At 45.0% G+C, this 27,923-nt stretch overlaps 1 protein-coding gene and 2 long non-coding RNA genes across 6 annotated transcripts in view; 1 reads left to right on the plus strand and 2 right to left on the minus strand.

The window, feature by feature from the left end:
• LOC131107084 (uncharacterized) overlaps window positions 1–16,607 on the minus strand; it is a 44,003-nt gene extending 27,396 nt beyond the window's left edge. For 2 of the 3 annotated variants that reach the window (XR_013630330.1, XR_009120199.2), the window contains exons 1-2: window positions 13,780–16,607; window positions 12,600–12,728 (exon numbers count right to left, since the gene is read on the minus strand). This is a non-coding gene — a long non-coding RNA (uncharacterized LOC131107084). Of the gene's footprint in view, window positions 1–11,069; window positions 11,192–12,599; window positions 12,729–13,779 lie in introns of those variants that run through there. The other variant, XR_009120200.2, reaches the window with a different exon arrangement.
• lratd1 (LRAT domain containing 1) lies at window positions 14,724–25,067 on the plus strand. Its single transcript, XM_058056749.2, has 2 exons — window positions 14,724–14,918; window positions 15,108–25,067. Exon 2 carries the CDS (start codon window positions 15,145–15,147, stop codon window positions 15,958–15,960), a length of 816 nt encoding a protein of 271 aa, XP_057912732.1. The 5' UTR covers window positions 14,724–14,918; window positions 15,108–15,144; the 3' UTR covers window positions 15,961–25,067.
• Window positions 16,641–26,097, minus strand: LOC144902079 (uncharacterized). 2 transcript variants are annotated; one of them, XR_013630331.1, is made up of 4 exons: window positions 25,693–26,097; window positions 20,515–20,665; window positions 17,523–17,627; window positions 16,641–17,348 (listed from the first exon to the last, which is right to left on the minus strand). It is a non-coding gene; the product is annotated as an uncharacterized LOC144902079 (long non-coding RNA). The 2 variants fall into 2 exon arrangements; XR_013630332.1 differs by lacking the exon at window positions 20,515–20,665.
• Window positions 26,098–27,923: the final 1,826 nt, after the last annotated feature.

Consider the following 27,923-nt stretch of genomic DNA (forward strand, 5'->3'; position numbering starts at 1 on the left):
TTCGTGTGACCGACTGACAGATGAAAGCGAAGGCCGGGGTTTTTAAAACGAAGTGAAAGTGTGCGAGCACGTGGGACTGTAAGAAAAGGGGATATCAGGACTTAATCACATGGTGGGGGGGGGGCTTCATAAAAGTGACACCCGGCTTCTATTTACATGAGGAAATGGGAAGATGCGCTATCTCCGCTTCCAGTGCATGGACAATGTTCCTACGTGCTGCATGGCGTATATATCGCAGCACAGATCCAATAATAACTAGGCTGGATTTCCGGTGTTTGTGTGCCGCATCTGTGACTTTAATTGGGTTTTGACTGAAAGCCCTCTAACCCAAACAAAAATGGGTCGCAGTGGAAAGCACACCGAGCCAAGAGGGAGATACAAAAATAGTTATTTGGGGGAAATTTAAGGCTGATAAATAATAAAATAGACAGACTTCAAAAGGGTGGAAGGACTGAGGAATCCTTGTGAGGAGGATTAGAGGGCCAAACGTCTCATCTACCAGATAACAGCAGTGAGATGGCGTCTTTGGTGCCGCACTAACGCTCCATCACGCATAGACTGCAGCTCAACACCGGCGGTGTCCAAAGTGCGGCCCATGGGCTATTTACCACCTTTTTGACCAAAACCGAATCATCCATGAAGTAGGATACAATATTAATAAACAGAATATTTTGGTAATTAGAGCCTAGAAACTATGTTTATGGCTTTCTCAATACAGGTTTGAACATCATTAGAGCCCTGTGGACATAAAATAACACCCCTATAGTAACTTTTACTATAGTAACTCCTATTATTTGTTTGCATTATATTGAGCAGGCTACCAGATCACTACACGGACAGAACAGACGGCTGTTGCCTGCATAGCAAGCTAGTGAGCTAACTAGTTAGCCTCTCCAACATACTTAGTGTTACATACATAGGGTTTCAAAGAAAGTGGGGAAGAAGGAGATTAATTCATTTTCTACCGCTTGTCCTCACGAGGGTCGCGGGGGTGCTGGAGCCTATCCCAGCTGTCTTCGGCAAGAGGCGGGGTACACCCTGGACTGGTCGCCAGCCAATCACAGGGCACATAAAGACAAACAACCATTCACACTCACATTCATACCTATGGACAATTTGGAGTCGCAAATTAACCTAGCATGTTTTTGGAATGTGGGAGGAAACCGGAGTACCCGGAGAAAACCCACGCATGCACGGGGAGAACATGCTAACGCCACACAGAGATGGCTGAGGGTGGGATTGAACTCGGGTCTCCTAGCTGTGAGGCCTGCGCGCTAACCGCTCACCCATTGTGCAGTCTCGGGAAGAAGAACAATGAAGCCAAAAATGTACCACTTCCACACAAAATGAGGAAAGCATGTCTTTGTAGATTTTTTGACCAATTATAAACCATCATCAACCACAAAGCAGCCATCATTTATCGAGGTTCGAAGTGTGACATAGCGATGGACGACTGTATTTTCTTCCCATTTGTTTATCAAAAGCATATTTAGATGTAAAAATGTTTTGCAGATTTGTATGTCCATTTTCCATATGCGGTCCTCAGTGGGAAAGGTTTGGACACCCCCGGCATCAGCAGTAAAAACACCATGATTGGCCCCTCAGATAAAAATGAGCAACATCCAACATAAACACTGCTGGTCATTTGCCGCTCATGTTTTTTCCCCCCCCCTCATTCCACTTGTTAATCTCCAGCGGGCCCCGCGGCGTCTGCACCAGCCAACACTTCAGCTGACTCCTGCAGAGACAGTTTCATTAGATTTCATCGCCATCGCACACGAGTGGGTGGCGTGTTAATGGCTGCGGCGTGCAGATATGCCGATCACCAGGCAGGAAGCAGAGATTGTGTGCTTTCATCAATTCAAAACGAGCGGCGTGGAGCATATTGATATCTTTGAACCTTGCAGAAGCACCGACTTTGGACGTTCACGATATGGAGAGGCTTTTTGCTTTGCATAGATAGTGCGTCGTTACAATGCAAATCAACTTTATTGCTTGGACAGGAGTGGTAAAAACACACGATATGCAGTAGCGCTCAAAAGTTTGGAGACAATATCTCATAAAAATGAATGCGAAAGTGGATCAAAGCTTTTGTCTGGTACTATCCACATGGTGAGAGCATTTTTTGGGGGGTTTGTATCCATTATGCAGCAAACCTACACTTGGAATAGAAGCGTAAAAAGAAGTTAACCACTACTTTTTTCACTATTTTCGCGGTAAACTAAAAACAGCATGCGAGTACAAGATAAGCTAACATGTTGAGTGTTGTGAAAGTCGTGTCAAACAGAGAAAATAAAAGCGAGACGCGGCTCTCGGGGGTCGTCTTTCATTTGTTTGTGAATGACAAGCTCTTAAGAAGCGAGGCCTCTCTCCCTCACGCACGACTGACCCGGGAATTAAAAGAGAAAAGACACAGATACTTGTAATTGTGCATTAATTGCCGCCAGCTTGGCCGACGTGGTGGCGTCTCGCCCGTCGGTGGTGAAGGTCAAGCGCATCTAAATGCAAATGAATGGCTCTCTCAGCTAAAAAAAAAAAAAAAAAAAAAAAAAAAAAAAGAACTTTCGAGTTCAATTTCACCTTTTTCACTCTTTTCTGTTGTGACGAGTGGGGAGGTCTGAACTTTGTGCTTTTGTCATGTTGGACTCGACCCAACAAAGCATCCGCATGTGGGTAGTGGCATGTGTGAAAGTCCTGCCAAAACATTTTCTACAAAGCTAAGAGAGCATGCCGAGTAGCCAACATATGAAACGTGTAACATAGGGGAACACCGGAACTCCAAAATTAATAATTAAGCATCATCATCATCAGTCTGTCTTGATTAAACAAAGCGATAAAGTATGCTACCTTTACCCCCTTTTCCGTCGGGCATGTCCGGACGACCTTCTGACGCATCGGTTGGGTAAATGATTAAACCTGAAGCTGCTCTTGATTCGACAACAGTTTGGCATAAAAGCGCTGAGATTATCTTTTCTTTACATAAAGTAGTATTTATAGATATTTGCTAACAGGATTGAGTGGAATGAATTTATGACTAATAAAGATTTACCGTTATGGGACGCTAACCTGCCACAAATTCTGGTAATAACTATTATGGATTGAACTTCTCCCATTGGTGGCCGTGACCTTCAGGTGTTCTCTGGATGGGTTTGCAGTGTAAAGCGATTGGGATGAGAATCAGCACCTCCAAGTCCGAATCCATGATTCTCACCCCGAAGAGATTTGACTGCCATATCTGGTTCGGGGATGAGATCATGAGTTTTTGGGGTCTTGTTCAAGAGTAACGGAAGGATGGAACGTAAGATCCACAGTTGGATCGATGTGATTTACATTCCAACTTTCACCTATGGTCATGAGGTGTTCAGGGCCTATCCAACTGGTAGGAGAAAGACCCATATATCTCTTGGCCTGGGAATACCTCTGGATCCACTGGGAGGAGCTGTACAAAGTAGAATTCCGGGCTTCCTTGCTTGGCCTGCCGCCCCCACGACCCAACCTTGGGTAGGTCCACAACATATTCCTTCCAACTGCTGCTCTTTAGCATTTCATACAGATTCTTGCATGGCTAGCAGACCCACATGCCATCCATTGGTGGTCACATCAACTACTGACTGGTTTCTAGAACCCCCAGGACCACCTCCCCCAATATTTGAGAAAGATGGTCCATATGAAAGGTTTTAGAAAGCATAATCAAGGAGGCCAACAATGATGGGCTTTGCTGTCAAAAAACACCAACCGTCAATTTACAAAGAAAGCAAAGACCGCCGTTCGGACCCCGTAGGAACAGTTTCAACTGGAATAGTTTGTCCTCGTCTTCCTCCAATTTCGTTCCCACCAAGGGAGGAATGAATAGGAACATTTCAAAAGCATTCCTTGCTCTTTTTTCCCCCTTTGTGAGAAAAGTGAACATTGGTGGTGGTAAAAGGAAGTGGACCCTGTAAAGAGGAAGTCAGAAAATGCTCCATTGAAGAAGTCAAAGCTGCAGAAAATTGCAGGCTTTTTCTGCCCCCCCGCCCTCCTCTATTCAAAGCACATGCATGACATCCTGAGATTATTGACGAGAAATTCCTGCAGCGCGCGTGAAGGCAACCGCGAGGAAGAGGTGGGCAGGCGAGGAGGAGGAGGTGAGGGGTGAAAAAAGGACGGATGCAATTAAAGGCTTGACAGGCCACACATGTTTAAAGACCAGGGAGGTCAATGCCAGGGTACCGGAACACTAGACGGACCAAAGACTGGAATGTCATCGCTAAGCGACTTCCGATGCCTTGATGAAATGAAGAGGTAAGATCGACTGATTCATTATTCTGTTATGAGGTGCCGTCATGGCTCCGTTCAAAACTAAACTGCTCCTATAGAGCAACACATACAATAACCCACACAGAAAACTTTCTAGATTTTCCAGAATCTGCACCTATTCCAGTTGTATTGCCTTTGATTTCTGCTTCCTGCCACCCACCCACAGCCTGCCTCTGGGCATGCCCACTCCGCTGTGATTAGTCACACGCCCAAAGTGCTTCCTAACTATGAACCATGTAAGGACGTCCGGCCCTCTGTGACATCACAAAGGCACAGTTTTATCACACCTTTTGAAACAGAGCGTTTTGAGCCATCCCAAACTTCTTTCAGGACTCACGTCCTCATTATCTGAAACTTTTGGCATCTTTTAACACAACAATACAACATTCTAACTACATTTATAGGTCAGAAAAATTGAAAAAGCACGTTCAATTTAGCTAATTTCAAACAGTTTTGCAGCCCAGAAACAGTCAACAGTCTGAATGATGATGATTTCAGGTCATGAAAGGCCCTCGTTGGCTGAAGTGAAGCATTAATAGTTCCAGATTGTTGCCTTGTTCCCCATGTGTACTGAACAAAGACGGCACACGGCTGTCATCTTGCCTTTGCCCGTTTATGTATTTTACCAGGTCGGCCGAGTGTTCCCAAATGATGCAATGAGGATTTTCAAGCTCGACTCAAAGGCCGGACGGCGTTGTATGTTTATCGAGTCGCCACCTGACTGTATTAAACGCCCCGTCCCTCGCTTGCAGTGTTACCTGTGGGAGGTCGGTAAAAGCCATCCTAATGTGTGATAGGAAAGATCCAACTAGGAACATCGTATACTGTACCTCCTTGTCGAAAGAGAGACGCCTTTGGGTTGATTCGGGAATAAAACAGCTATTCAGGGATTCACATCTGACCTCCGTGCTCAGTGCTGCTCTCTCGGAGCGATACGGCCTTTTGACCTACATTCTTCAACCTTCACCATCGTGACCTCTGTTGAATCACTGCTGCCGTACTGGAGGCTACAAAAAATAAACAAGGTACAGTTTGCCCATTATGACAGACAACCGTGCTTTCATCAGAGTAAACGCTATCCACACTTGGGTGATCTCTTAATAATGTCTTTCAGCGTTTAAAATGAACAATGCTTGTCAGATTCCTCGCTGGCGGCGGCAAAACCTTCACAGAAGTCTGACCTTTACAGCTTGCCAAGGCCTCAACAGCACTTCCGCTTGCAGCTCATTGTTTTGTGGTCGTGCCTGAAATTGAGTTTCGCTGAAACCGCTCTGCACTCTGTCCATATTTGAAACCGAAACAAAACTGGAGGTAAAACCACCAAAAAATACTGATTGATTATTGCCTTCTTTGTGAATATGATCTCACGTGTATTCAGTAGCATTTAAAAGGACCGTATTTTAGCTCAGGACATCCAGTCTAAAAAATGTCCCAGCTCAAGTATTGGTACCAAGACAGGAAATTGTAGCATGAGCCAAATAAAACCAACCCACGTTCCAAAAGTACTTCAGACAGACGAGCCCCCCCCCCCAGAGGGGAAACAACACAGATAATAGCTTTAGAAACCTTGATAGGACACTGAAAAATAAACGTCTACAATACTGGACTTAGCTGCACGGTGATCAAGTGGTTAGCACGTAGACCTCACAACTAGGTTCAATTCCACCATCGGCCATCTCTGTGTTGTTTTCTTCGTGTACTCCAGTTTTCCTCCCACATTCCAAAAACATGCTAGGTTAATTGGCGACTCCAAATTGTCCATAGGTATGAATGTGAGTGTGAATGGTTGTTTGTCTATATCTGCCCTGTGATTGGCTGGCCACCAGTCCAGGGTGTACCCTGCCTCTCGCCCTAAAGACAGCTGGGATAGGCTCCAGCACCCCCGCAACCCTCGTGAGGAAAAAGCGGTAGAAAATGAATGAATAAATGTTGACCTATATGTAAGTATTTCAACTGTTTTCTTGTACATTGTCTTCCTGTAATATGCCGACTTTATTCCCCCAGTATTTGTACTTTACCAGCACCCCCGCGACCCTTGTGAGGAAAAGCAGCAGAAAATGAATGAATGAATGAAAACTGGACTTTTCGGCATGCATCAGGCGGGTTGAAGACATCATTTCCTTTGAATAGCCATGATATGCATTCACCCCTGCTATGGGGGGAGGAGGGGCTAGTTGAAAAAGAAACAAAATCTTCATCCTTCTTTAATGTTCCTAACAGCAGGATTTAGCATCAGTCCAGACCAAATGTGTCTGCACGCTAAAATACGTCTGTAATGGCAACCAAACGTTGGCGTGATTGATTCTTCACACACCGACAAGAAAAGGTTCCCCATCATGTTTACTTCCTGTCTCATTGACTTGTCAGAAAGAGCACAGTAAATATTAAATGTGCATTAGAAATCAGCGATGGTGTACTTCTGGTCATGGTTTCATTCATCTAAAAGACGTTCCTTAGGCCCAACACGGCACATATTTGGGATTAAAAGTGAGCATTTTCATGTGATTGATTGCGCCAAGATGACTGTAATTGCGGCTGCAGGGACAGAAAAGAGCCTTTTGATTCCCAAAACAAACGCTAAACTATGCTGCCTGTGACCCAAGCGGTCCAGTTCATTTCACACAATCAGTATTTGGCAAGTGGAATTAAATCAAACACTTCCCTTGTTGTGTGCGCGGCAGGACAAAGCGGCTGCTGTTTCAGGAGACAGCGCTCTTTGATTTTCCCCAATTAGCCAAAAAACAAAAGTGAAAAACAAAAAAGGAGCTTCTGTGCTGATTGCGGTGCGCAAACTAAAGTGAAGTAAGTGGGGGGGAAAAAAGCTTTGTTAGACTTAATTGCCTTCCCTGTCATCAACAAGGAAAACGGCCGTAACAAAAAAAGTCCAGTTGTAAATAGTGAACAGCGTGTTAAACAGATGCTACTACAAAGTAAAAGAATGTCGCAGAGGGCTTTTTATGCTAACGTAAACAGCGCTGCTACTAAACATCATTAGTACACCAGTCAGACCTGATAGGACAGGACTAGTCTGAGAACTCGGTGCAATATCCATTTAAGACATGAATAAACGCTCATGCTGTAAATGTGTTCCGGTGCTGGGGGAGTTTGGTTGGGTTGAGGCGTACAGGAAGTGACATTGTAGCTTGGCGTCTGTTACTGTCGTAACAGCAGGATCTCGTGTTAATGATTATTGTGCCTGCAATGAAAGCCTGTTGTTCTGGCCATCAAGTCTGGTGCTTGTGTGTCTCAACCAGACAATAAACATCACTTGGAAAACAGACATCAGGAGTGGATATAAAATCTTATTACTCACACAGCATGACCTAATGTCAGCTTTACAGATGCCATGCTGCCTACTGTACATATTTATGATTATGTAGCATGAATTAATTGATCTTAATTGTAATCGTTCATGCAGAACTATAGGCCACTAAAGAGACACCGTGGGGTGGGGGTGGCTTCTCTTACACCTTCCTCAGCATCACCACCGAGGCATTCAAGTCGAGCAGATGTTGGAATAAATACATTTAGTGGCCATGATGTTATCTAAATTGATAATAAACTTCACCAGCGCTGCAAAGCACTAAGTGGCAACATCTGGCAGAGTGTGTGTGTGTGTGGGGGGGGGGCATCAGCACCACTTAATGCGCTACATCTTCATTTAAAATCATTTTTAAAAAAGGTGTTACAAATCGAAATGTTGGGTGACACATCCTACAGCGGCGAAAGAGAACAGATTTGAAATGTTGAGAAAAGCGAGCGAATAAATGGCAATGATGAAAACAGGTCGGACATCTGCACAGGAAAAAGGGTGAGGGAGGGGGGGTGTGGCGTTGATGAAACTCATCATGAGCACGCTCGCCGCACGCGTTAGCCTCATAAATTGACTCTCCGCTGAGGTGGCTGTTATTAGAGTGACATATTACCCGGCCCCAAAGGGACGGCGGCCGTGGGATTGCATTGTAAACATCCCCACCACAGGGAGAGGAGGTCATTTCACCCGGCGCTGATCCGCCCGAATTCATCATGGCGTGCTTTGTCTGCGTGATAAACACACCCTGTATGAACTCCCTGGTGCTACAATCCACAACAAGAATGCTCTGCCTCGCCTCGGATTTCAAGCCTCTACATCAAGCTCATTGTCTTCTGACACACACACACACACACTAATGAGGGCTGGGCAGCCATTGCAGGAGGCAAAGGTCTGCAGGAATGTCTGATGGCAGATTAGACTGGCATGTCATGCAGGGGACGGGGCCACACGGAAGGCGGTCACATGCTCCAGAAGGACAAATCTTCCAAATCTGGCCTTCAAAGCTGCTGCTGGAGGGAACAATCTACGACTAATGCTGGCTTGCAATTAATTGCTGGAAAATTTTATTTTTAACATTTTTTGGTAGTTTCAAGCTCAAGGGAGCGTGCAGGCAAAGTGCTGTCCTTGTGCTCATGGTGAATTGCGCCCCATGATCACATTTAAAATCATCACCTGTTGCATCCAAAACAATTAACGGCCAATGTCACAAAATATGGACTCGTATTTGACTCAAGTCTAAAATTATACATTTATTTTTCTATAATATGCAACAGGTTAATTGGACTCCAAATGTATGTCCAGAGGAGTGTGAATGGCCAAGGGTGTGCCCCCGCCTCTCCCTCAAAGTCGGCTGGGATAGGCTCCAGCATAGACTCGCAACCCTAGTGAGGATAAGGGATAGGATGGATAATATGTAATAACATATTTAAATGAATAATAATAGTGATAATAATCCATCCATCCACCTTCTTCCGCTTATCCACAGTGAGGAAGCAGGGAAGTCCAGGCTTCCCTCTCCCCTGTAACTTTGTCCAGCTCGTTCCCAGACCAGTATGTGGTGCCCTGAACACCTCCCAGTACAAGGTGTATGCATGCATACATACAGGATATTACAGCTTTGTGCCATAATAAAAGATGTTTTATTTTCATGACTATGTCACATGAGCAATGAACAGTTAAGCATCCAAGCGTGGGCGACCCTGGGGGCAACGTGGGGGGAAGTGTCTTGCCCAAGGACGCATCAGCAACAACTGGGATGGAGGAAAACAGGATTCCAACCGGATTGCACGACCCCGCTCTACCTCCAGAGCCACGCCGCCCCCGGCCTTTTGACACATTTGAATCCATGAATATTAACTCCTCTCTGTGCTGATTCAACAGCATGCAATTCAATGGAGTCCATGATTGCCATTTTATACAGCCTATTTGATGTCACTGTTAACTTTGGCAATGAAAGGCCATATTTTCCATAATCCAACCATCAATTTGTCTCTTGCTGCGACCGGCCAGCACATATGGCCCGAGTGCCCAAGGTCATATTAAATTCCATTCTGGCGAGCACGTCCAACGACCCCGCTAAGGACAATTTGTCCCACCCAACGACACGAGCCGCTTGCATTGGGCAGAACAAAGCTGTCATAACATTTGGAGTCACAGACAGTGACCTCTGTCCGACCTCTCTTGACACTGCCAACTTCTGGCTTTTTGCAATAACACACACACACACACACACACACACACGGTCTGGCGGGCACTGCTGATGTCGGCACATTTGCGCTCTGGGACAGGAGCTGCTTCACTGGCACTGATTAGCACTTTATCCTTCCTCTGCAAACAACGCCATGCATATCAATGGAGCCGGCCGAGCACATCCAGCAGGCCACGAGGACCCGTACAAGTTCAAAGAAACGCTACCAAACTACAAAGGAGGCCATCACACACAGTACCCTTGTCCTTTCTGATGAATTATCTGCTTAAAGTAAACATGAAATCACCTCATGTTGATGACTAAAATAATGACTTCACGTCTCCATCGCATCCAATAACGCAGATTGTCTATTTAAAAGATGCTGTCAGCCTTGATTATGCGGGTGCTTGCTTTTGTACCGCCCTCTTTCTGCTATGAGGACGTAACACACACACACACACACACTATGTTGTCAGCTAATGATAGCAATTGGACTAATGTTAGCTAGTATTAAATGTATAGCTCAGGGGTCTCCAAACTACGACCCACGGTGATACCTTTTTAACTTGTCAAAGTCTAAAAATAGAATGGACTATGGACAGCACATACTCAGTACTTGTTATAATTACATATATACTATACACTATATATATATATATATATACACACTATATATATATACACATATACATATATATATATATATATACACACATATACATATACATATATACATATACATATACATATACATATACATATACACATATAAATACTGTATTTACAGTATACTGTAAATACAGTATTTTCCGGACTATAAGTCACTTTTTTTTACATAGGTTGGCTGTTACTGCGACTTATACTCCGGAGCGACTTATAAATGAAAAAACTATTTGTTACACTGGACACCTTTTCTGTTCATGTTTATTTTTTGTGTAGGTAATAACCATTGTGTTAGCATATCTTACACCTATTCAGCCTGTTCTCTATTCTTTTACTAATGTTAGAACCTGCCTTCCGAGATGACGTAATGTCTGTTTTAGTCACATAGTTTGTAAAATAAATTACCCGCAAAAAATGCGACTTGTACTCCAGTGCGACTTATGTAGGTTTTTTTTCTACCTAATTATGCATTTTTGGCCTTGTGTGACTTATACTCCGGAGTGACATAGTCCAGAAAATACAGTATCTACAAGTAATGTGTACTAGTAATGACTTTTCACATTTTGGTCCTCTTTGCGGTTCAGGAAAGTAAACCAAACAACATGAATGCACCGTTTCCTAGGTTTAGTTGGGGTAATGTATAGTCACAGGTCTTCAGACCCATCATGTTGTAAGGGATGGAACCCCAGGGTCTGCAGAAACAAGCTGTTCCGAGGCATCTTGAGGCTCAACTGGGCAGGAAATTGGAAAAGTTTGTTATGGGAGCATTTCTTTTTTTTTTGCCAACATGAGTAATTGATTTGGCAAAATGGCCATCCTCCTCCACCCGCTAAGGTTTCCAGATCCAATGGGGGGCACGTTTGTCATTCAGAACAAATGTGTCTGGTCGTCATGACGCTGTCACCGCGTCTTTGGAAGCTGAACTGTAAAGTTTAGCCGGGCCTGACTGCACTTGGCTCGTCTGGCTGACCACCCCGCTCCACCTTTCATTAACCTGTTGATGCACGTTCTAAGGGTGACATCCCCTCGCACCGAAGCCCCTCTCGGTTTGGACGGGTTTTTGTGCGGTTGCAGCTCCATCTGTCTCTGATTGAAAAGCAGCTCTTATCAGCTCTGCTCAGACTGTGACTCATTCAGGAGGCCCTCGTCTTGATGCATTCAAATGGCCTGGGATTTTTACTTCCCGTCCATCCCATTTGACACACCTATGTTTATCGTCCTGAACTGACCAGGATGGATCCTAAAAATCATATATGGGACAGTTACATTTTTAAACATGTTTTATCACTAAAACATTTTATTCCACTGACGCCTCTAAATTGAGCTGACGTGACATACACGATACACGCTTGATGTGAATTTGGCGTAATTCTTCCAGTATTTTGGAGATTTTAAGAATGCATTTATTTCACATGGCAACACAGAATTGTGTTATCGGTAGTGGCCTGAGGCATCATGAGGCACATTCTAGTCAACATCTGTTGATGGGGATTGTTTGACCCTGTAACTGATGAATGCCATTGCTTCCTTTAAGAATTCAGTATTGCCTTCAGCCTTCGATAAATCCAAAACCAAACACGTGCTTATGTTTCCCATGCGTGTTAACCACACTAAAGTGTGTTTGTTTCACCTGTGTGACACTACATGATATAGTCTGTAATTAAGGAATCTTGATGCATCCAATTACAGGAGGGGGGTCGAGATACCACGCAGGCTCCGGCCTTGTTATTGCAGCAGCTGTATTTATACGATGAGGTCAGCTACCGTGTTAATTATTGTGCTGTAGAAGTGCTTTACATCACGCTGAGAGCTGTCTATTATTTTGTTTAGCGACATGAGATTTTTTTGTATTGGTTCTCAAATCATTATGCAGGTGCGGCCTCTGAGTGCATTGCGTTTTCCTCTATTGGGTGCAGCTTCATCTACGCGGACAAACACTCTGCTTGCAGCTCTACTGCACATTAATGAACAACTATTCACTCAGATGGGCGCACGCCACCGCCGCCGCCACCGCCTCCTCCACCCTCTCAGTGGCAAGTGTAAATACAGGAGGGACACACAAGCCTCGAGCTGAGTGGATGCTATTGTGCTGTACTGTATGCGCATGTGTGTGTGTGTGTGTGCACAATAATATCTCACCTAGCGAATAGCTTCCATCCTCTCTGCCTGTCACAGCTGGAAACAAAGACCTGGGACTGTTACATGCCGGCAAGTGGGGAGCGGCCATCTTCCACCATGTGGGAGAGATGCTCAGGATCTCTGTGGATGCTGAGAGAGAAATGAACAGATTTGTGATGAGGAGGTAAAGGGAGAAAACATGCCTCCATAGAGAAGAGGTCTAGATAGGCATCTGCTCTGGAGCGCTGCAGATGAAATGCATGCAGTCTCGGGGATGACACAAGTGCACTCGCTTTTTCTTTGGCGTGCACAACACCAAAGTGTACCATACATTATGCATGTGGCGGAAATTTCATATGCATTTCAATTTTTAGTCAAGACTTAGTTGCAAGGCACAACATCAATTCTAGCTAACGTATTATGGAGTAAGTAATAATCTCCCCCTGGACTCCTTTGTTTTGCCGGCATCACACACACCTGCTTCCAGCCCCCCCTTTACACTCCAGCACAGACAGATGAGTGAAAACAAGAGGTGCACATATAGTCATGTGGTCAGGCATGAGGAAACACAGACCTCCCCCAAGGCTGGAACATTTGTCAGCTGTAAAATCAATACCTTCTTACATGACTGTATGAATTTTAATGGGTCTAAACTTTGGTGTCCCCACGTTAAATAGCACGCATAAGACTAACGTGAACTCTCACAAAAATCTGTACTAAAACAGCCACTAACTTCGGGATGGTTCGATTCTGTCTTATTGCTACACTTTCCATTCATTCCTTGTCATAATAAAACTTACACTACACTCAAATACAAGTGAGGGGAAAAAAATACTGGAAGACACACCATACATTGTTCTCACTCACACAAGATTAGCTTTCACTTTCCAGCCAGACAAGCGTACCGTTTCACCCTCTCGAGGGGTGCGACAACCGCTGACTGTACTCTCATTCGATCTTTCTCATTGGTGATACTGTATAGTACATTACTATATATTACTCTTTTTTTCAACAGTGTGAAAACTTTTGAAATTGTGTGTGTTATGTTTTGCTACTATCTGTTGTAGCGCAACACCAGAATTCAAAGTCACATCAGCTGATGTAGTCAACAAAGGTCTTTACCTGAGCTCACTTATAGGCTGACGCAACAAAAGGTAAAAATACAAGAGCCAAGTAAAAGTACACAATGGTATAAACTCACCATTGACATGACTTCCAAGAATCCCACACAGATGTAGTGGTCCAGCATTGTCCCAGTGACAATGCTTAAGAAGCCTGCTGATTACTAATCAGGAACAGCTGAGACCAGGAGCTGCCTCAGAACACTGTCAGGAGAAGTCAAAATTGGGCAAAACAGGAAATGGATATACCAAAGTAAAAGCATAATAAAAAGGAAGTATCAGCCAAAAAAAGAAAACAAAAGCCATAAGTCTAACGTGTTATTTGGATTATTATTACATGTATGCTAGCATGTCTTCCATTGCATTTGGACTCCAACCCATAGGGGGTGCCACAAAAGGGAAGGGGAGGTTACAGTTTCAGATGTTAGTGTGGATGGGCCAACTCTATATGCACACACCATTACTTTAATAACACACTAAAATGTGACAAAGGTATACTTTTTATCACGTTATATTGGAACTATAGGGATCATTGTTTTGTTATTTTTTGATGTGCCGTCCAAGGAAGTATCCTTGGTACCTGTGATAAACAACACCATTGACCAATATGATACAATAAAAGGTGCATGTGTAAAGGTGGACACAAGATACATAATTCATTTAGTTTTACAATAGGCCAAGAGCCAACAAAAAGGCCCCAGGGTCACATGTTGGACACCACTGATGTGCTCCCACTTGTAGCTTGCAACGGGTGTTATTTTCTCGATAGTATGTTGTACATCCCTATGCCATGGCCTGTATGGACCTCTCATATTCTAATCCAAGCATTCCATAGCAATGTGACAACAAAAGCCACGCCACGGTAACAGCCGTCTATTGCTACAGGAGGGACAATCCACGCTGCTCATTGGCTACTCTCCTTGAATGGCGTTTTCAACGGGGTCGCTCATTGGCTGGGCCGGCAAAGCCCCGGTCCACTAGAGCCAAGAGGAGGAGGCGGGGAAAAGACGAGAGTGGGCGTGGCTGTTGTCGGCTCCTTAAATGGTCCAGACGGAGTGGGAGAAGGAGTGTTGGCTCGCACTACAGCCGCAGTACTTGTGCGGTGAGCACCGTGTGAGGGGAGAGACAAGTGGCTGAGAAACAAGGGGGGAGCCAGCGCGCCACCGGACGCCCCCATGGACAAGAAGGATATTTAACCATCTGCCCTGGGAGCGCACAGGTATTCTCTTTTTTTGGGCACTTCCTGGTGCTTTCTGCGCAAAGCACGCGTGTTTGTGCTCACTTTGCACTCTTTGTTTACTCGTGAGTGTTTGCCGCCTGTAGTGGAGTATTTTTGGACCATAAAGGTTACGCAGCTGTCGTGCGTAAAAATGGTGCCTTTAATGACGCGTCTCTCTCTTGCTTCCAGACACCGCAGTCCATGCCTGTGCCTTGCCGGGTCCTTGATGGGAAACCAACTGGACCGGATCACCCACCTCAACTACAGCGAGCTGCCCACGGGGGATCCGTCCGGGCTGGAGAAGGACGAGCTTCGCGTCGGCGTCGCCTACTTCTTCTCCGACGAGGAGGAGGAAGTGGTGGACGACCGCACGCCGTCCGACTGCGGCTTCAGCAAGGACCACAGCCCGGCGGACGAGGAGGAGGTGGAGGCGGAAGGCGGGGGACCGTTCACGGTGAGCGAGGTGGAGTACTCGGCGTTCTGCGCGCAGGAATGCATCTTCTCCAAACTCCGGGAGAACGAGGACCTGGACGTGTACGCGGCGCCAACTCTGCTGGCCATGTGCAAGCCGGGCGACGTGCTGGAGCTGGTGGCCGCCGCGCAACCCCCGCATTGGGCCGTCTGCGAGCACGACGGCCGGGTCATCCACCTGCACAAGGGCGAGATCCGCAGGGACGACCTGCTTGACGTGTGCAGCGGCCGCCACGGCAGGATAGCCAACAGCCGCTACCGGTACCGGCCGCTCCCCGCCGACCTGGTGGTGCAGAACGCGGCGGGCCACGTCGGCCTGCGCAGCGAGGAGATATGCTGGACCAACTCGGAAAGTTTCGCTGCCTGGTGCCGCTTCGGCAAGAGGGAGTTCAAGGCCGGGGGGGAGGCGCACTCTGCCGAGCAGCAGTACTTCCTCAAGGTGCACCTGTCCGGCAGCGGGGTGCACACGCTGGTCTTTCGCAGCCTGGAGGACATGATCCGGGAGAGGCGACGAGTGGACGCCAGTGGAATCCTCAAAGAGCTCTCCCTGGTTAACGGGGGCAAGGAGTGATCAGGGATTCCGTTTGATATCACCCCCTCTTCCTCCTACAACACCACCGCCCACCATCTCTTCTCTCAAGCACAAGGACCTGTTGGTTCCGGACTGTTTGGACCCTGTGATGCGTTCAAAGACCGCTGACGCTGTGCTGTTGTGGAATCTCCTACAAGCAGATAAGGTGGATTCATGTAAACAAGACAACGCCCCTTTTCAACACCCCCCCCCCCCACTTCCTCTCTCTCATGGCTTCATTTCTGCTTGCTGGAATTTGGGAGATTCACTGGAAGGTTCTATTTTTTTACTGTTAGCTTTAAGAGTTCCCATGCATAGAGCTCTGACTGACTGATGGTTCCATCGCTGCCTAAATAACAGATCGAGAAGAAGAAAGGATAAGCATTTGGCTTGTTGAAAGCTAGCCGACTTTAAACGCCATATAAAACGACAGTATTGTCATCTCACAGCCATCCTGCTCCACAGCAGTGGATGTGTTTTAAAAAAAAAAAAAAAATGTATTCCGACATCGAGTCCCTTTATTTTTGTATTTACGTTTGAGTGGTTATTACCCTGATCTCTTGTTTCCTTGATTTGGTTCAAATAAATGGAGGTTGAAATATGAAAAGCAACGGCTTGGTTCAGCAGGTGTTCTTTGGCTGGTTAGGTTGTGCTCTACCCCCCCCCCCCCCCCTCCCCCGTTTGTATAGGTTCTTAGTGGCTACATGAATTATTGATGCTCTCCTGACCTGCCTGGGGCCCGGTAGGCTTCATATATCTGCACGTATTTGAAAGGCCAGGAAATGGCCATCTGCATCAAAGCCACAGAGGCTTTATGAAAAATCCATATGGAATTTAGCAGCCATACATGAAGACACGTGCTTGCTTGTTATTCAGGGAGTGATACAGTATTTGTTTCCCCCATGGTGCAACTTGCATCCTCTGCTTTGAGGCCATAATGTGAGGTTATTCCAGTGTGCTTTGCTCAAGGTAATCACGTCAGCTTAATTGAGGAGGCCCTGGTCCTAAATGTGCTACAGTCGGTCTTGTTTTTGAAAATCTGATTTAGCAGCAGATAAAGCTCAAGGTAGCGGCGATGGAAAGCCTCGTTTGTTCCGCTGTTTACATACGCGGGCGGCTGGAGCCTCCGGTGGTTTGGCTGCAGCCAACTGGCAGACAAAGAGCTCTCAGTGTGGGAGAGCGTTTGGCTGCGTTGTTGCGTCTGCTGTTGTGGTGCACAGGAATGTGTAGGTGAGTCGATCACAAGGTCTCTCTGATGATCGCGCTCGTCTTTTGCTATTTACATGTCTACTTTTGAATTTTGTACTGTAAGTCTTTTGCTGTCAAACTTGCACTGAAGACTCTTGCTTCCACGTGTGCTTGTTTGGGCTCTGTTTTCTTCATAGCGTCTGCATGAAAACACAGTTGGACGCTTGGTTACATGATTCCAGAGGCTGAAAAAGCAAGGGTGCAGAAACGGGTCTCAAAGTTGAAGCATTGTTAAAAGGACAGTATGAAATGATCGGTCAACAATACGTCTCTCATAATGCTTGACTTGTAAAACATACATTTGGAATACTTACATGACATACAGTCAATGCTCCAATTAAACCACACAGCCTCGTAGATGCTGAATGCCGGGGGTCTCTAATTAGTGTGGGGTCCAAAAACTTTAAGCCAGGGGTGACCTAAAAGTACAATTTAACAAGGAACAAAGTCAACAGCAAAAATGGAAAAATCAGCAGTAATTTTACAAAAGCAAAGTATGACGAGAAAAAAGTTGTAATTTAACAAGAAAAAGTTGTGATTTTAAGGGAATTTGTTAAATTGAAGGGCAAAGGCTGGCCTGATCTTGATTTTCAGTAGTAGCGATTTTCCAAGTTAAGCTGTAGCGTTACTACAATGAAGTACAAATACTGGCGGAATAAAGTCGACATATTACAGGAAGACAATGTACAAGAAAACAGTTGAAATACTTACATATAGGTCAACATTTATTCATTCATTTTCTACCGCTTTTTCCTCACGAGGGTCGCGGGGGTGCTGGAGCCTATCCCAGCTGTCTTCGGGCGAGAGGCGGAGTACACCCTGGACTGGTCGCCAGCCAATCACAGGGCACATATAGACAAACAACCATTCACACTCACATTCATACCTATGGACAATTTGGAGTCGCCAATTAACCTAGCATGTTTTTGGAATGTGGGAGGAAACCGGAGTACCCGGAGAAAACCCACGCATGCACGGGAAGAACATGCAAACGCCACGCAGAGATGGCCGAGGGTGGAATTGAACCCTGGTCTCCTAGCTGTGAGGTCTGCACGCTAACCACTCGTCCGCCGTGCCGCCCATAGGTGAACATATTAAGAGAAAAAGAGTTGTATTAAGAAGTGTATAGAGTGGTAATATTATGGAGAAAAATAATGGCATGTAATTACAATAGAGTTGAAATATTAAACAAAAAATGTTGGCAAATGCAAAATAAAAAAAAAAAAAACTACAGCAAAAATGGGAAGAACAAAGACCAAAGTTACGATTCACAACATTCCCAGTTGGGTATGTGCCATTGCCAACTACTGGTCTGGAGTGCATATTGCGGTGCCCGTCTCCTCTTAAATGTGCTGCTATTTTGAAGTGGTTCGTATTATGATGGAATCCTGTTTTGTCTATCTTGTGGTCGTCTCGGCTATTTATGTATTTCATCTCTTAAATCAGGCTTTGTGTTGAAATCCTGGCCGCCTCAGGTGGGTGTGCACGGCGGCCTCTGGAGAGTTAGCGAAAGGAGGCTAGTGGGGCAGTCAGAGCTGGAGTTTGTGGTTTGATTTACTAGTGTGTTTGTGTTTGTGCGAGTGACCATATGTGCGAGTGGGCTCCCGGAGAAGACAACAAAACAACAAGCTTGAAGATTGAGTGTGTCGCTGCGCCTCGGCCATATGTCGCCCTGCATCTTTATTCATGAGTTTCATCATTTAAAAAAAATAATAAAATACTGGCAGAAGTGTGCGGGTAAACACCGTTACTATGGAAACGGCAGCCGCTGTCGTTAGGCCGTGCATCCACCGAGGGCGTTTTTTGTGCAAAGCCTCCACAGTTGTTATGCTTAACGGCTACTCATGTAAGACAAACATGACAACCCAACCCAACGCTATCATCCTCCCCCCTCAACGAGCTCACGAGGGACGAGGCGCTGGTGTTTGTGTGTCCCTGCTGCACTGGTGCGCATCTGGACAAAGCGGATGCCCGTTAGCTCGCTGGCAAGACGGCTCAATCGGCGGTCTCGGAGGGGATGTTCTCAGGAGGAGAGAACAAGACAGAGTATCCTGTCTGCACCGTGCCTTTAAGAGGATCTGCCTCTAATCTCGACACCGTGCTGGCCTCCCAGTAGACTCTCCTTTCCTCTCTCTCTCTCCTTCTATTCTCCTGCAACCACAATGACGACAAAAAGCGTCTGGTGTAAATGAGGCGGTGATAACCGGGTTATAGATGCCGTTTAAATGCAGGTTTTTCATGTGAGCATCTGCGCGTGAGACAGGCCTCAGAGCGGCGTTTAAAGCAGTGACAGACTGCTGTCAGTGAGTGGACAGTGATTCCTTTCAGCCATAAAGGATGGGCCTGGTGGTCTGCAGAGAGTACTCCACTGACAACAACCTTACACCAACAAGTATGGCCGTGGCCCGGGCTGTCCATGAGGCAAAGTATTTTACTGTTTCGGTTATACACATGGAAACCACATTCTGGCTGCCATAAAAGTGTTTTCAGAGTGGGAACATCTGAAGATGCTGGCATGTCATTTAACAAGCATAAGCTGCACCTTATGAAAATGATGACATCATGTGAGCTTTGATGACGAGCCAACATAATATCTGAATATTTCGTCAACATTTTCCTAATATTTCCTTGTCTTATACTCCAACATGACATGGTATCATTTGGTGTGTGGCGTGGTTGCGTATGTGTGTCTTTTTTGCTGCACTTGTTTTGGCTCTCTTCTTCATGGCGTCTGCACAAAAAACACCAAATGCAAACTACACTTCAGCTTGTTGTGTTCTGTTGCTGTAAAATGCAACATGACTAAAACTCCTCTAGCGCTTGTGGCTCCAAACTATTTTTCTTGAGTGTAAGAAGGGGCTTTTGAGGAAATGTTGCCGACCCCTGCACTAGTTGGACTGAGACCGGTCTACGCCGTTTTGATTAGCTGCGGGTGTTTGTTGTTGTTTGGAAATGCATTGTTTTGCGATGTCATCTTGTCCCTACTTTTTTAAAGAAGTCAAGCCAATGAATGTACATTATGTTTATTACTCTGCCTTTTGTGCCCATGTGTTTGCGTACACTTCAAAATCCCAGCAGTGGAGAAACAGACTTGTGTTTTGCTCCAGTCCAATGTCATTTCACTGTGAGCGGTACATCGTCAACAAACACTCAAAAGGCTGAGGAGAACTTGGCAATCAGGCATTCGCTAATCTTTTGAACCAATCTGGCACTCCCGGAGCACCCCCCAAGTTTCTCCCGGATGATGAAGGCGCTTCTCACCTTATCCATAAGGGAGAGTCCAGTCACCCTACCAGCCGTGTGTACCCGCGATCGTGTCCTTTCAGTCACTACCCAAAGCTCGTGGGGGATCCACCGTAGATCCAGCGGTAGATTAAGAGGTTTGTCTTTGGTCCGCACCACTGCAGACGCCCCACCAATTGGCCTGTCAATCTCGTGTGGGTCTGGAACCAATTACCTGTGATTAATGACGGATTACTGTATTACTATTTGCATCGGCACTGGTGCTGCTGCAATAGAGTTCCATCGGCACAGAGTGAGGCTTAATTGGCACAATAAAGGCTGATAGATAGATAGATAGATAGATAGATAGATTATTCATCTGCAAGAGAAATTCACAGATCCAGCAGCTCACAGATTTGGAAAACACAGGGGCATGCAGGGTTCAAGAAAATAAGGGCATGGAACGTAGTATACTAGTAGTACTAGTATAGTAAAATAAAATTAAATAAGGTAAAATAGCAAGTACAGTAGAGCAAAAATATCAAAAATATAACAGCAAAGCAAGTAAAATACAATGCAAAAATATTGATTTAGTGCAGTGGCAGTTAGAAGTACACAAGTGAAGTGAAGTGCACACTTGTCCATCATGTAGATGTGTGTGTGTCTGTGTGTGTATGATGATAAAGTGCATGTGTGTGTGTGTTCTAAGGTGAAATAGCCCAAAAGGATGTCATTTTGCTGTTTTGACATTCCTGTAAGAGTATGTCAGCTGCGACAAAAAGTCAAAGCTACCACTAGAAGTGCTTCCACTGTGTATGCATTTACGTACTGTAGTTGCCGAGGGGGGGGGGGGCAACAACATGCTATTCACACACTTTGCGTTTAAAAGTCAACTAAAAGTTATTTGGCATGGAATTAGGACTAGAAGGCCTTTGTTGATGGTGACCAGGCCAAAGAGGTGGTGCATCTTATACCTGGTCCCCATCCACTGGCCCGACAGTTTAAGGTATGTGGCCAGAACCTCACCCCCCTCCCCAATCGTCAGCCACACTTCTTAACGAGTAAAAAGAGAAAGTGCCCTCAGGCGGCCGGGTGCAATCACAGTTTGATTAATAGGACGGATCCAGCATGGCCGCGTCGTTCCCCCTCTGTGGCTTTAACCCTTCTTTAAAAAGTCACCAGAAAAGGTTACGGCAAATGTCGTTGTGAGCATTTCATCAGCTCCCAGCTGCCCCTTCCCGACTAACCCCCCTGCAAAATGTCACGGCGGGCCCCCTGCGTAGCCGTCCATAAAAAAGGTTTTTTACATTTGCTAACGCTACTCATTACACTTGAAATTGCCTTTTAGGTCTTTTTAAAAGTTGCACAGTGCCCCCTCCGTGAATACACTTCCAGGTAGAGAAGAGTGATGCTTCATGCTTGCCTCTCACTGCAGAAGTTCTCTTAAGGACGCCACACACTCTGAATAAAAACCCAGCGTAGAAGTGGAGTAAAAAAAAAAAAAAATAGTGTTTGACAGGCAGAGCTAGCTGAGAGTATAAGCATGCAGCTCATCCCCGCAGCGTGCGCTTGCATATTTACAAGCGCTGCCATGCAGCTCAACACTGAACATAGCATGCATGAGGAAGGGCCGATAAAGCATGTTTGCGTCTTACCACTCCTGCAGGCTGAATTGATGTGCTTGAGGGCTACAACACCACGGAGAATAATTTGCTGCAAAAGGTGCAAAGCAATTTACACACAACCTGTTCATGGCAAAAATGCAATAAGGAACATGAATGATAATTACAAAAAAAAATAACCCTAGACATTAAACCCTTCAGTCATGGGCTATTTTTGCTTGTTGTTTTTTATATTTCGACCCTCGGGGAGCAGGAAAAAAAAAACATAGTAAGAGGCTGTAGCAAGCAGGTGGAAAATGAACCGGAGCATTGCTTGTCAATTAGTGTTAACAGCTGTCTTTTCATGTCGTTATGGATTTTAAAAGGCACACATCCCGCAGAGTTAATGAGTGAGCAGAAGATCAATGATGGTACAAACATCTGCTACGGCATCACACTCTCTTGTACCTGACTTAAAGCACTTTTCTTTGGTAATGAATTCTCCATCACACATGGTACGTAGCGTATATTAGTAGGAGTTACTGACTCAGGGGTGGAGTGCTTCTTTGGTCATGCGGTGCTTCTCAGATACTTTTATTTTTTAGCAGTTTTTTGTGACATGCAAGATTCCTCATACAGGACATGCATCCTGTTTCCTTATATCGGTAAACGCATCAAAATGATAAAATATCCTTCCATGCCGCTTATCCTCACTAAACAAAATAAGATGAAAAATAAATAAACAAATCAAGAATAAAGAAAATCAATCAATCAGTAATAAATAAATATAATAATAATAATAATAAAACGGCAAATAATGAAAACTTAAAAACCACATATAGTTGGTGGGTGACAAATTATTTTTTTCAGATTAAAATGAACAAAGCATTATTAGAGCCCTGCAGACATGACAAAACACGACTATAGTCACATTTATACTCTTTTTATTTACAACATATTGCGCAACTGCAGGGTCTTGAGACACATGCTAACTCGCAAACTAGAGTTATTTCTTTTAAACTTAAAAAGCCCAAAACTTACCACTTCCACACGGATAGGGAGGATAACTATTAACAGTTATTTAACCTTTAACATGAACATTAATCAAATGTAATAATTTTTTCTGGGTACATGATACCATACAGCATCCATATCAAACTTGCGCGGGCCGCACTAACATTAAACTTTCATATCAAGGCGGGGGCCTCAAACTAGTGTCCTGCGGGCCACATTTGGCCCACGGGCCGCGTGTTTGAGACCCCTGGTCTAAATATTATTGTCATATAATCCGAATTAAGAGAAGAAAAGAAAGTTGAAACGGTTGAAACCAGATTTGGAAGACCACGGCACCCATGCGCCCTCTCGCCACCGCCTCCCAAAACACATAACCAAACCCTTATGCTTGCCCCCAGGTGTGGTGTTCCAAGCATACCCAGCCGGGAGAAGGCCCGGGGCAGACGTATAGGACACGCTCCACGCTGGAGGAATTATGTCTCATAGCTGGCCTGGGAAGGCCTTGTGGCCAGGAACTCAGAAGTCTGGGCTTCTGTACTGAGACTGCTGCCCCCGTGACCTGGATAAGCGGAAGAAATGGATGGATGGACGGATGGGGAAAAGGGATTTTTGGCTTACATCACAAATCTGAAATGCATTTTTTCTTGCAATAAATACAACTTCTTAGCATCTTTACAAAACATCAAAGTGGCAAAGTTGCATTCTTTCATTTTTCACTTGAAAAAGTTTGGGACACCATGATCTAATTCTTGTCGTTCAGCTGTAATGATGTGAAATGATCCCCCCCCCAAAAAAAGAACTTGGAATGGAAAGCACCCAAATCAATCTCTTCTTCATTGTGTGTGGCTTAAATCAGCCGTACAGTTCCAATGATTTCTGCATTGCATCCCAACTTTGATGATACAAAAAGTCTAACCAACACTTCGTTCTCCAGCCCGCACACTGCATGATGATGATGCGTACTCACAATACGCTTGTGTGTCATTGCCGCCCATGTGTTAGTGCAACAAGCTCAACCATAAAACGAGCGCGGCTTTGCCAAAGAGGGAGGGAGAAAAAGCCTGATCTGGCAGTAATGGGACATGAAGCCGAGCAGAAAATTGCAAAAAAGGAAATGACAACTATAGAGGAGGTTAATATCCTGCATCCTCATCACCACACTTTTATTCTGATGTGCATAATAAACACACACACGGAATAACGGCGTAACAGTACCCCGCAATCACAATGTGGTTGATCCGATTATGAATACATGTATCCTCATAGTCTTCTAGCAAGCGTCGGTTACGCAGTCTATTTTGGTGCACCGCATGCGGTCTCCCCTTGGTGTCATTGGGGGAGACGGAGCCAACGGAATTGACTCAGGAGAAAGATGACTCCTCGTTCCCATCCAGGACGATTGACCGCAATAACATCCAACAGCTATCAACCGCCGCCGAGCTGACCTGGACCGATTCGGCGAAACCTAACCCCACCTCTGCGGGCGGACGACTCGATTAGCGTGCAAGCACGTGTTGGCCTGTCAGCCTTTGTGTGTGTAAATAAAAGCTGAAAACAAATAGCGCAAGGATTGTTTGCAAGCATCTGGCGGTGGCAGCTCCCAGGTAGCGCCAGACAAGTCGTAGCCTTTTCCCGAAGGGATTGCAGCCTGCCAGCCCGTCCTTCAGCCGTGTGTGGTGGAGCATAGCTAAACCTCTTTCTGACGCCGGCAGCGAGGAGAGGTAGTGAAATATTGATGAGGAATGTGAGGCTCAAAAAAACCAACACATACATTCCCACAAAGCAGCTGTGTGAGTTACATGCAACTAGTTGTAAACAAGACCTTGGCTGCTGCAATTAATGCGCTAGCAGCAGCTCCAGCAGAAGGATGATGCGACTACGTTAGCTAGTTGGTTGCTAGCTTGATCCACGTGGAACAATTCCAACCACATTAACACTGCTTACTGCAATAAAATAACCCTGGATCATTCTTGTCTTCAGTAATGCTAAGCGACGGAGAATCTTTTCGCCGGAAGCCCAGGCTAGCGGTTGCTAGTCTTGCGATACCTGGTGCATGTCTCTACAATCCACTCACATAAGGATTTATGGCTGATTCTTATCCATCCAGGAGACAGCGACTGATGCAACCGCATACCCTGGTGAATCGGTTCATCGTTCACAAGCCTCATGCTAACATGCTAACAAGTCAACAAGACATTTCCAGATCCTGGAAGTTAATCTCCAATGACGTCAGCCCCCATCCTTTAATGTGATATATGGCGTTGTTGATATTTTTAAACAACATAAAAACAGTTTCCACAACAGCTGAGCTCAGTTTTCCAAAAACATGCTAGGTTAATTGGCGACTCCATATTGTCCATAGGTATGAATGTGAGTGTGAATGGTTGTTTGTCTAAATGTGCCCTGTGATTGGCTGGCGACCAGTCCAGGGTGTACCCCGCCTCTCGCCCAAAGACAGCTGGGATAGGCTCCAGCATGCCCCGCGACCCTCGTGAGGAAAAAGCGGTAGAAAATGAATGAATGAATATGTTAATTTGCAATCCACACTATGTATTCGGTTTCTTTTCCAAGTATTTGGAGTAAGATTTCTAGTGTATACATGCATCCACACAATGACACGACAATAGAAGGGAAGAATCCCACCTACTTTAGCAGAGTGCTTTCTAACAGCCCAATAAATCCAACACGGTGCTTTTGAAAGAAATTCATGCCAAATTTCTCGAAGGAACAAAAGGCACATGACAAAAGTGCTTCAAATCCAACCGTCTATCCATTTTCTTCCGCTTATCCGGGTCCAGGTCGTGGGGGCAGCGGTCTCCGTCGGGGGAGGAAAAAAAAAAGGCTGAAAATGCTTTTGACATTTGCTTCCAGAGTCCTCCGACACCTTGAGAGTCTCTAAAGAGGCTTGGCGACAACAAGTTGCAACGCTCCCACTCACCTCATGTAAACCCAAGGTATTTATTGATTTATTTATTTATTGTTCATTACCAACACCCAAATGGGCTTTGCTTTGCATTTCAAATAGATGACATGTCAAGTGTTTTTTTTTGTTTTTTTTGTAATTAATGAATCTGCAAATGAATGAAACCAACGCTGCTGCAATGCTGATAAAGGTTTTGGCCTGAAGTGGTTCAAGGATCATGCAATAAGCATGCAAACCTTCAGAGACACAGTATCAAACTGGATTTGACTTGAAAATGGAAAGCCTAGAACCAATTATTAAATGGTAATAAGGAACATTCAGGGACAACATGTTATCGGAGAGCAAGACTGTGCGTCTCAAACCGGCTGAAGCTAAACTTATTTATTTATCATACCTTTTTTTTTTTTGTTGACGCTCCGAGCTGTCGGCGCTGCCGCAAACGCTGCAGGGTTTCTCGCCGCTGGATTAATGAAGGATCATGTTGTGTACTTGGGCTGTTAGAGGGCACAGACATAACAAATCTCACACGGGTGACACCCAGAGAGGCAGCCAGTTCATTTGGCCAAGCATTGTTCATCCTTAATGAGTGAATGAACGTTGGCTAAGCGTAGGTCACAGAGTCATTGTAAGCACTCGTGTGCCGTGTTGGAGCACAATTCCCAGCCAGCTGCAGTTAATTGCTTCTGCGAAGGAGCAATTGGGTTCGCTTTTCACCCGGGCGGGATCTTAAGGGAGGACTGAAACACAAACGACATGTCACATAGGTGCAATTAACAGGCTGATTAGCTTGTAAGCATTGTTAGGACAACGTCTTTGTCCACACCGTCTGTCTCCACTGTCGTGGTCCAGTTCTGGATGAATTTCTGTTCTTTGTTATATGTTTATTGATATTATGCCGTTGTTTTGAAGGCTTTTGCTGGAGGAACCGATGAGACGGAGTAAGCTTGTTCAAGTTTCCTGAAGACACCATTCGCCACGCTAAACTTTGTAGATCAAATGTCAAAAACCCATAAGACATGGGACCGTGTAAAAGCGTGCCAAGGCGGGAGTAGGTCAAATCACATTTCTCCTGCTAATATGCTCCATAGTACGTAGCATACCGCTGCAGCTAATACAGTGATAATTCCTTTCTGACACGCAAGCTAGGCGGCTAAACTGCTGTAGATATTACTGCCAGTGATAAACATATCATACGCCTCACAACATATTGATACATGTAATTATTGTTGATCGTAACTTTAGTTGCATGCATTCATGGATGTACACATGTACATGTTGTAGTCTTGAATTTTCTTTCTAGCATATCTTGGAGTCCATTTGTCACTTTCAGTTGGCACATACATATTTTTATTAAATCTATTCTACAAATCATACAAAATACTATGGGGTTTCATTCCAAAGCTAATTCATATTCACTTCACAGTGTCTGTTTGTGTATCATATTGCATTATTGCTGGTGTTTAAATCTGGTTCCTGGAACGTAGTCTGCCCATGACGTCCCAACCATGATGGCGTCTGTACAAAAAACTCACTGAGGAGGTTTCACTCCTATATCATACCTTATTATCTATGACGGGTGTAACAAAAACTTTTACTTGTTATTTCAAACTTTCTTTTTTGGTCTCATGAGCACTTAAAGACGGTTTTTATTTAACTTAAATCCAAATTCGAGTGTAATTGGTGTGACTTTCCAGCAAACAAGAAGACAAGAAAAGGATTAACTTACCTTTCAGTTAACCGAACAGGAAGGCTGTCCGTCTTTTAACACCATAGTAGCCCATCTTGACTGTTTGGAGCTTTATAAGTGCATAAAAACTATGAAATATCACGTTAATGGGAAAGCTAACTGCTTTGCTAGCAAGGTAGATGAGGAGTGGCCACGTAAACAAACAGGAAGTAAAGCGGATGTTCCGCCCGAATGGGAGGGTATATTTCAAAATAAAACACAGAGTGAG

This window comes from Doryrhamphus excisus, linkage group LG19, assembly GCF_037039965.1.
Source record: "Doryrhamphus excisus strain RoL-2023G ecotype Guam linkage group LG19, RoL_Dexc_Guam_v1.1, whole genome shotgun sequence".
Lineage (NCBI taxonomy): Eukaryota > Metazoa > Chordata > Actinopteri > Syngnathiformes > Syngnathidae > Doryrhamphus > Doryrhamphus excisus.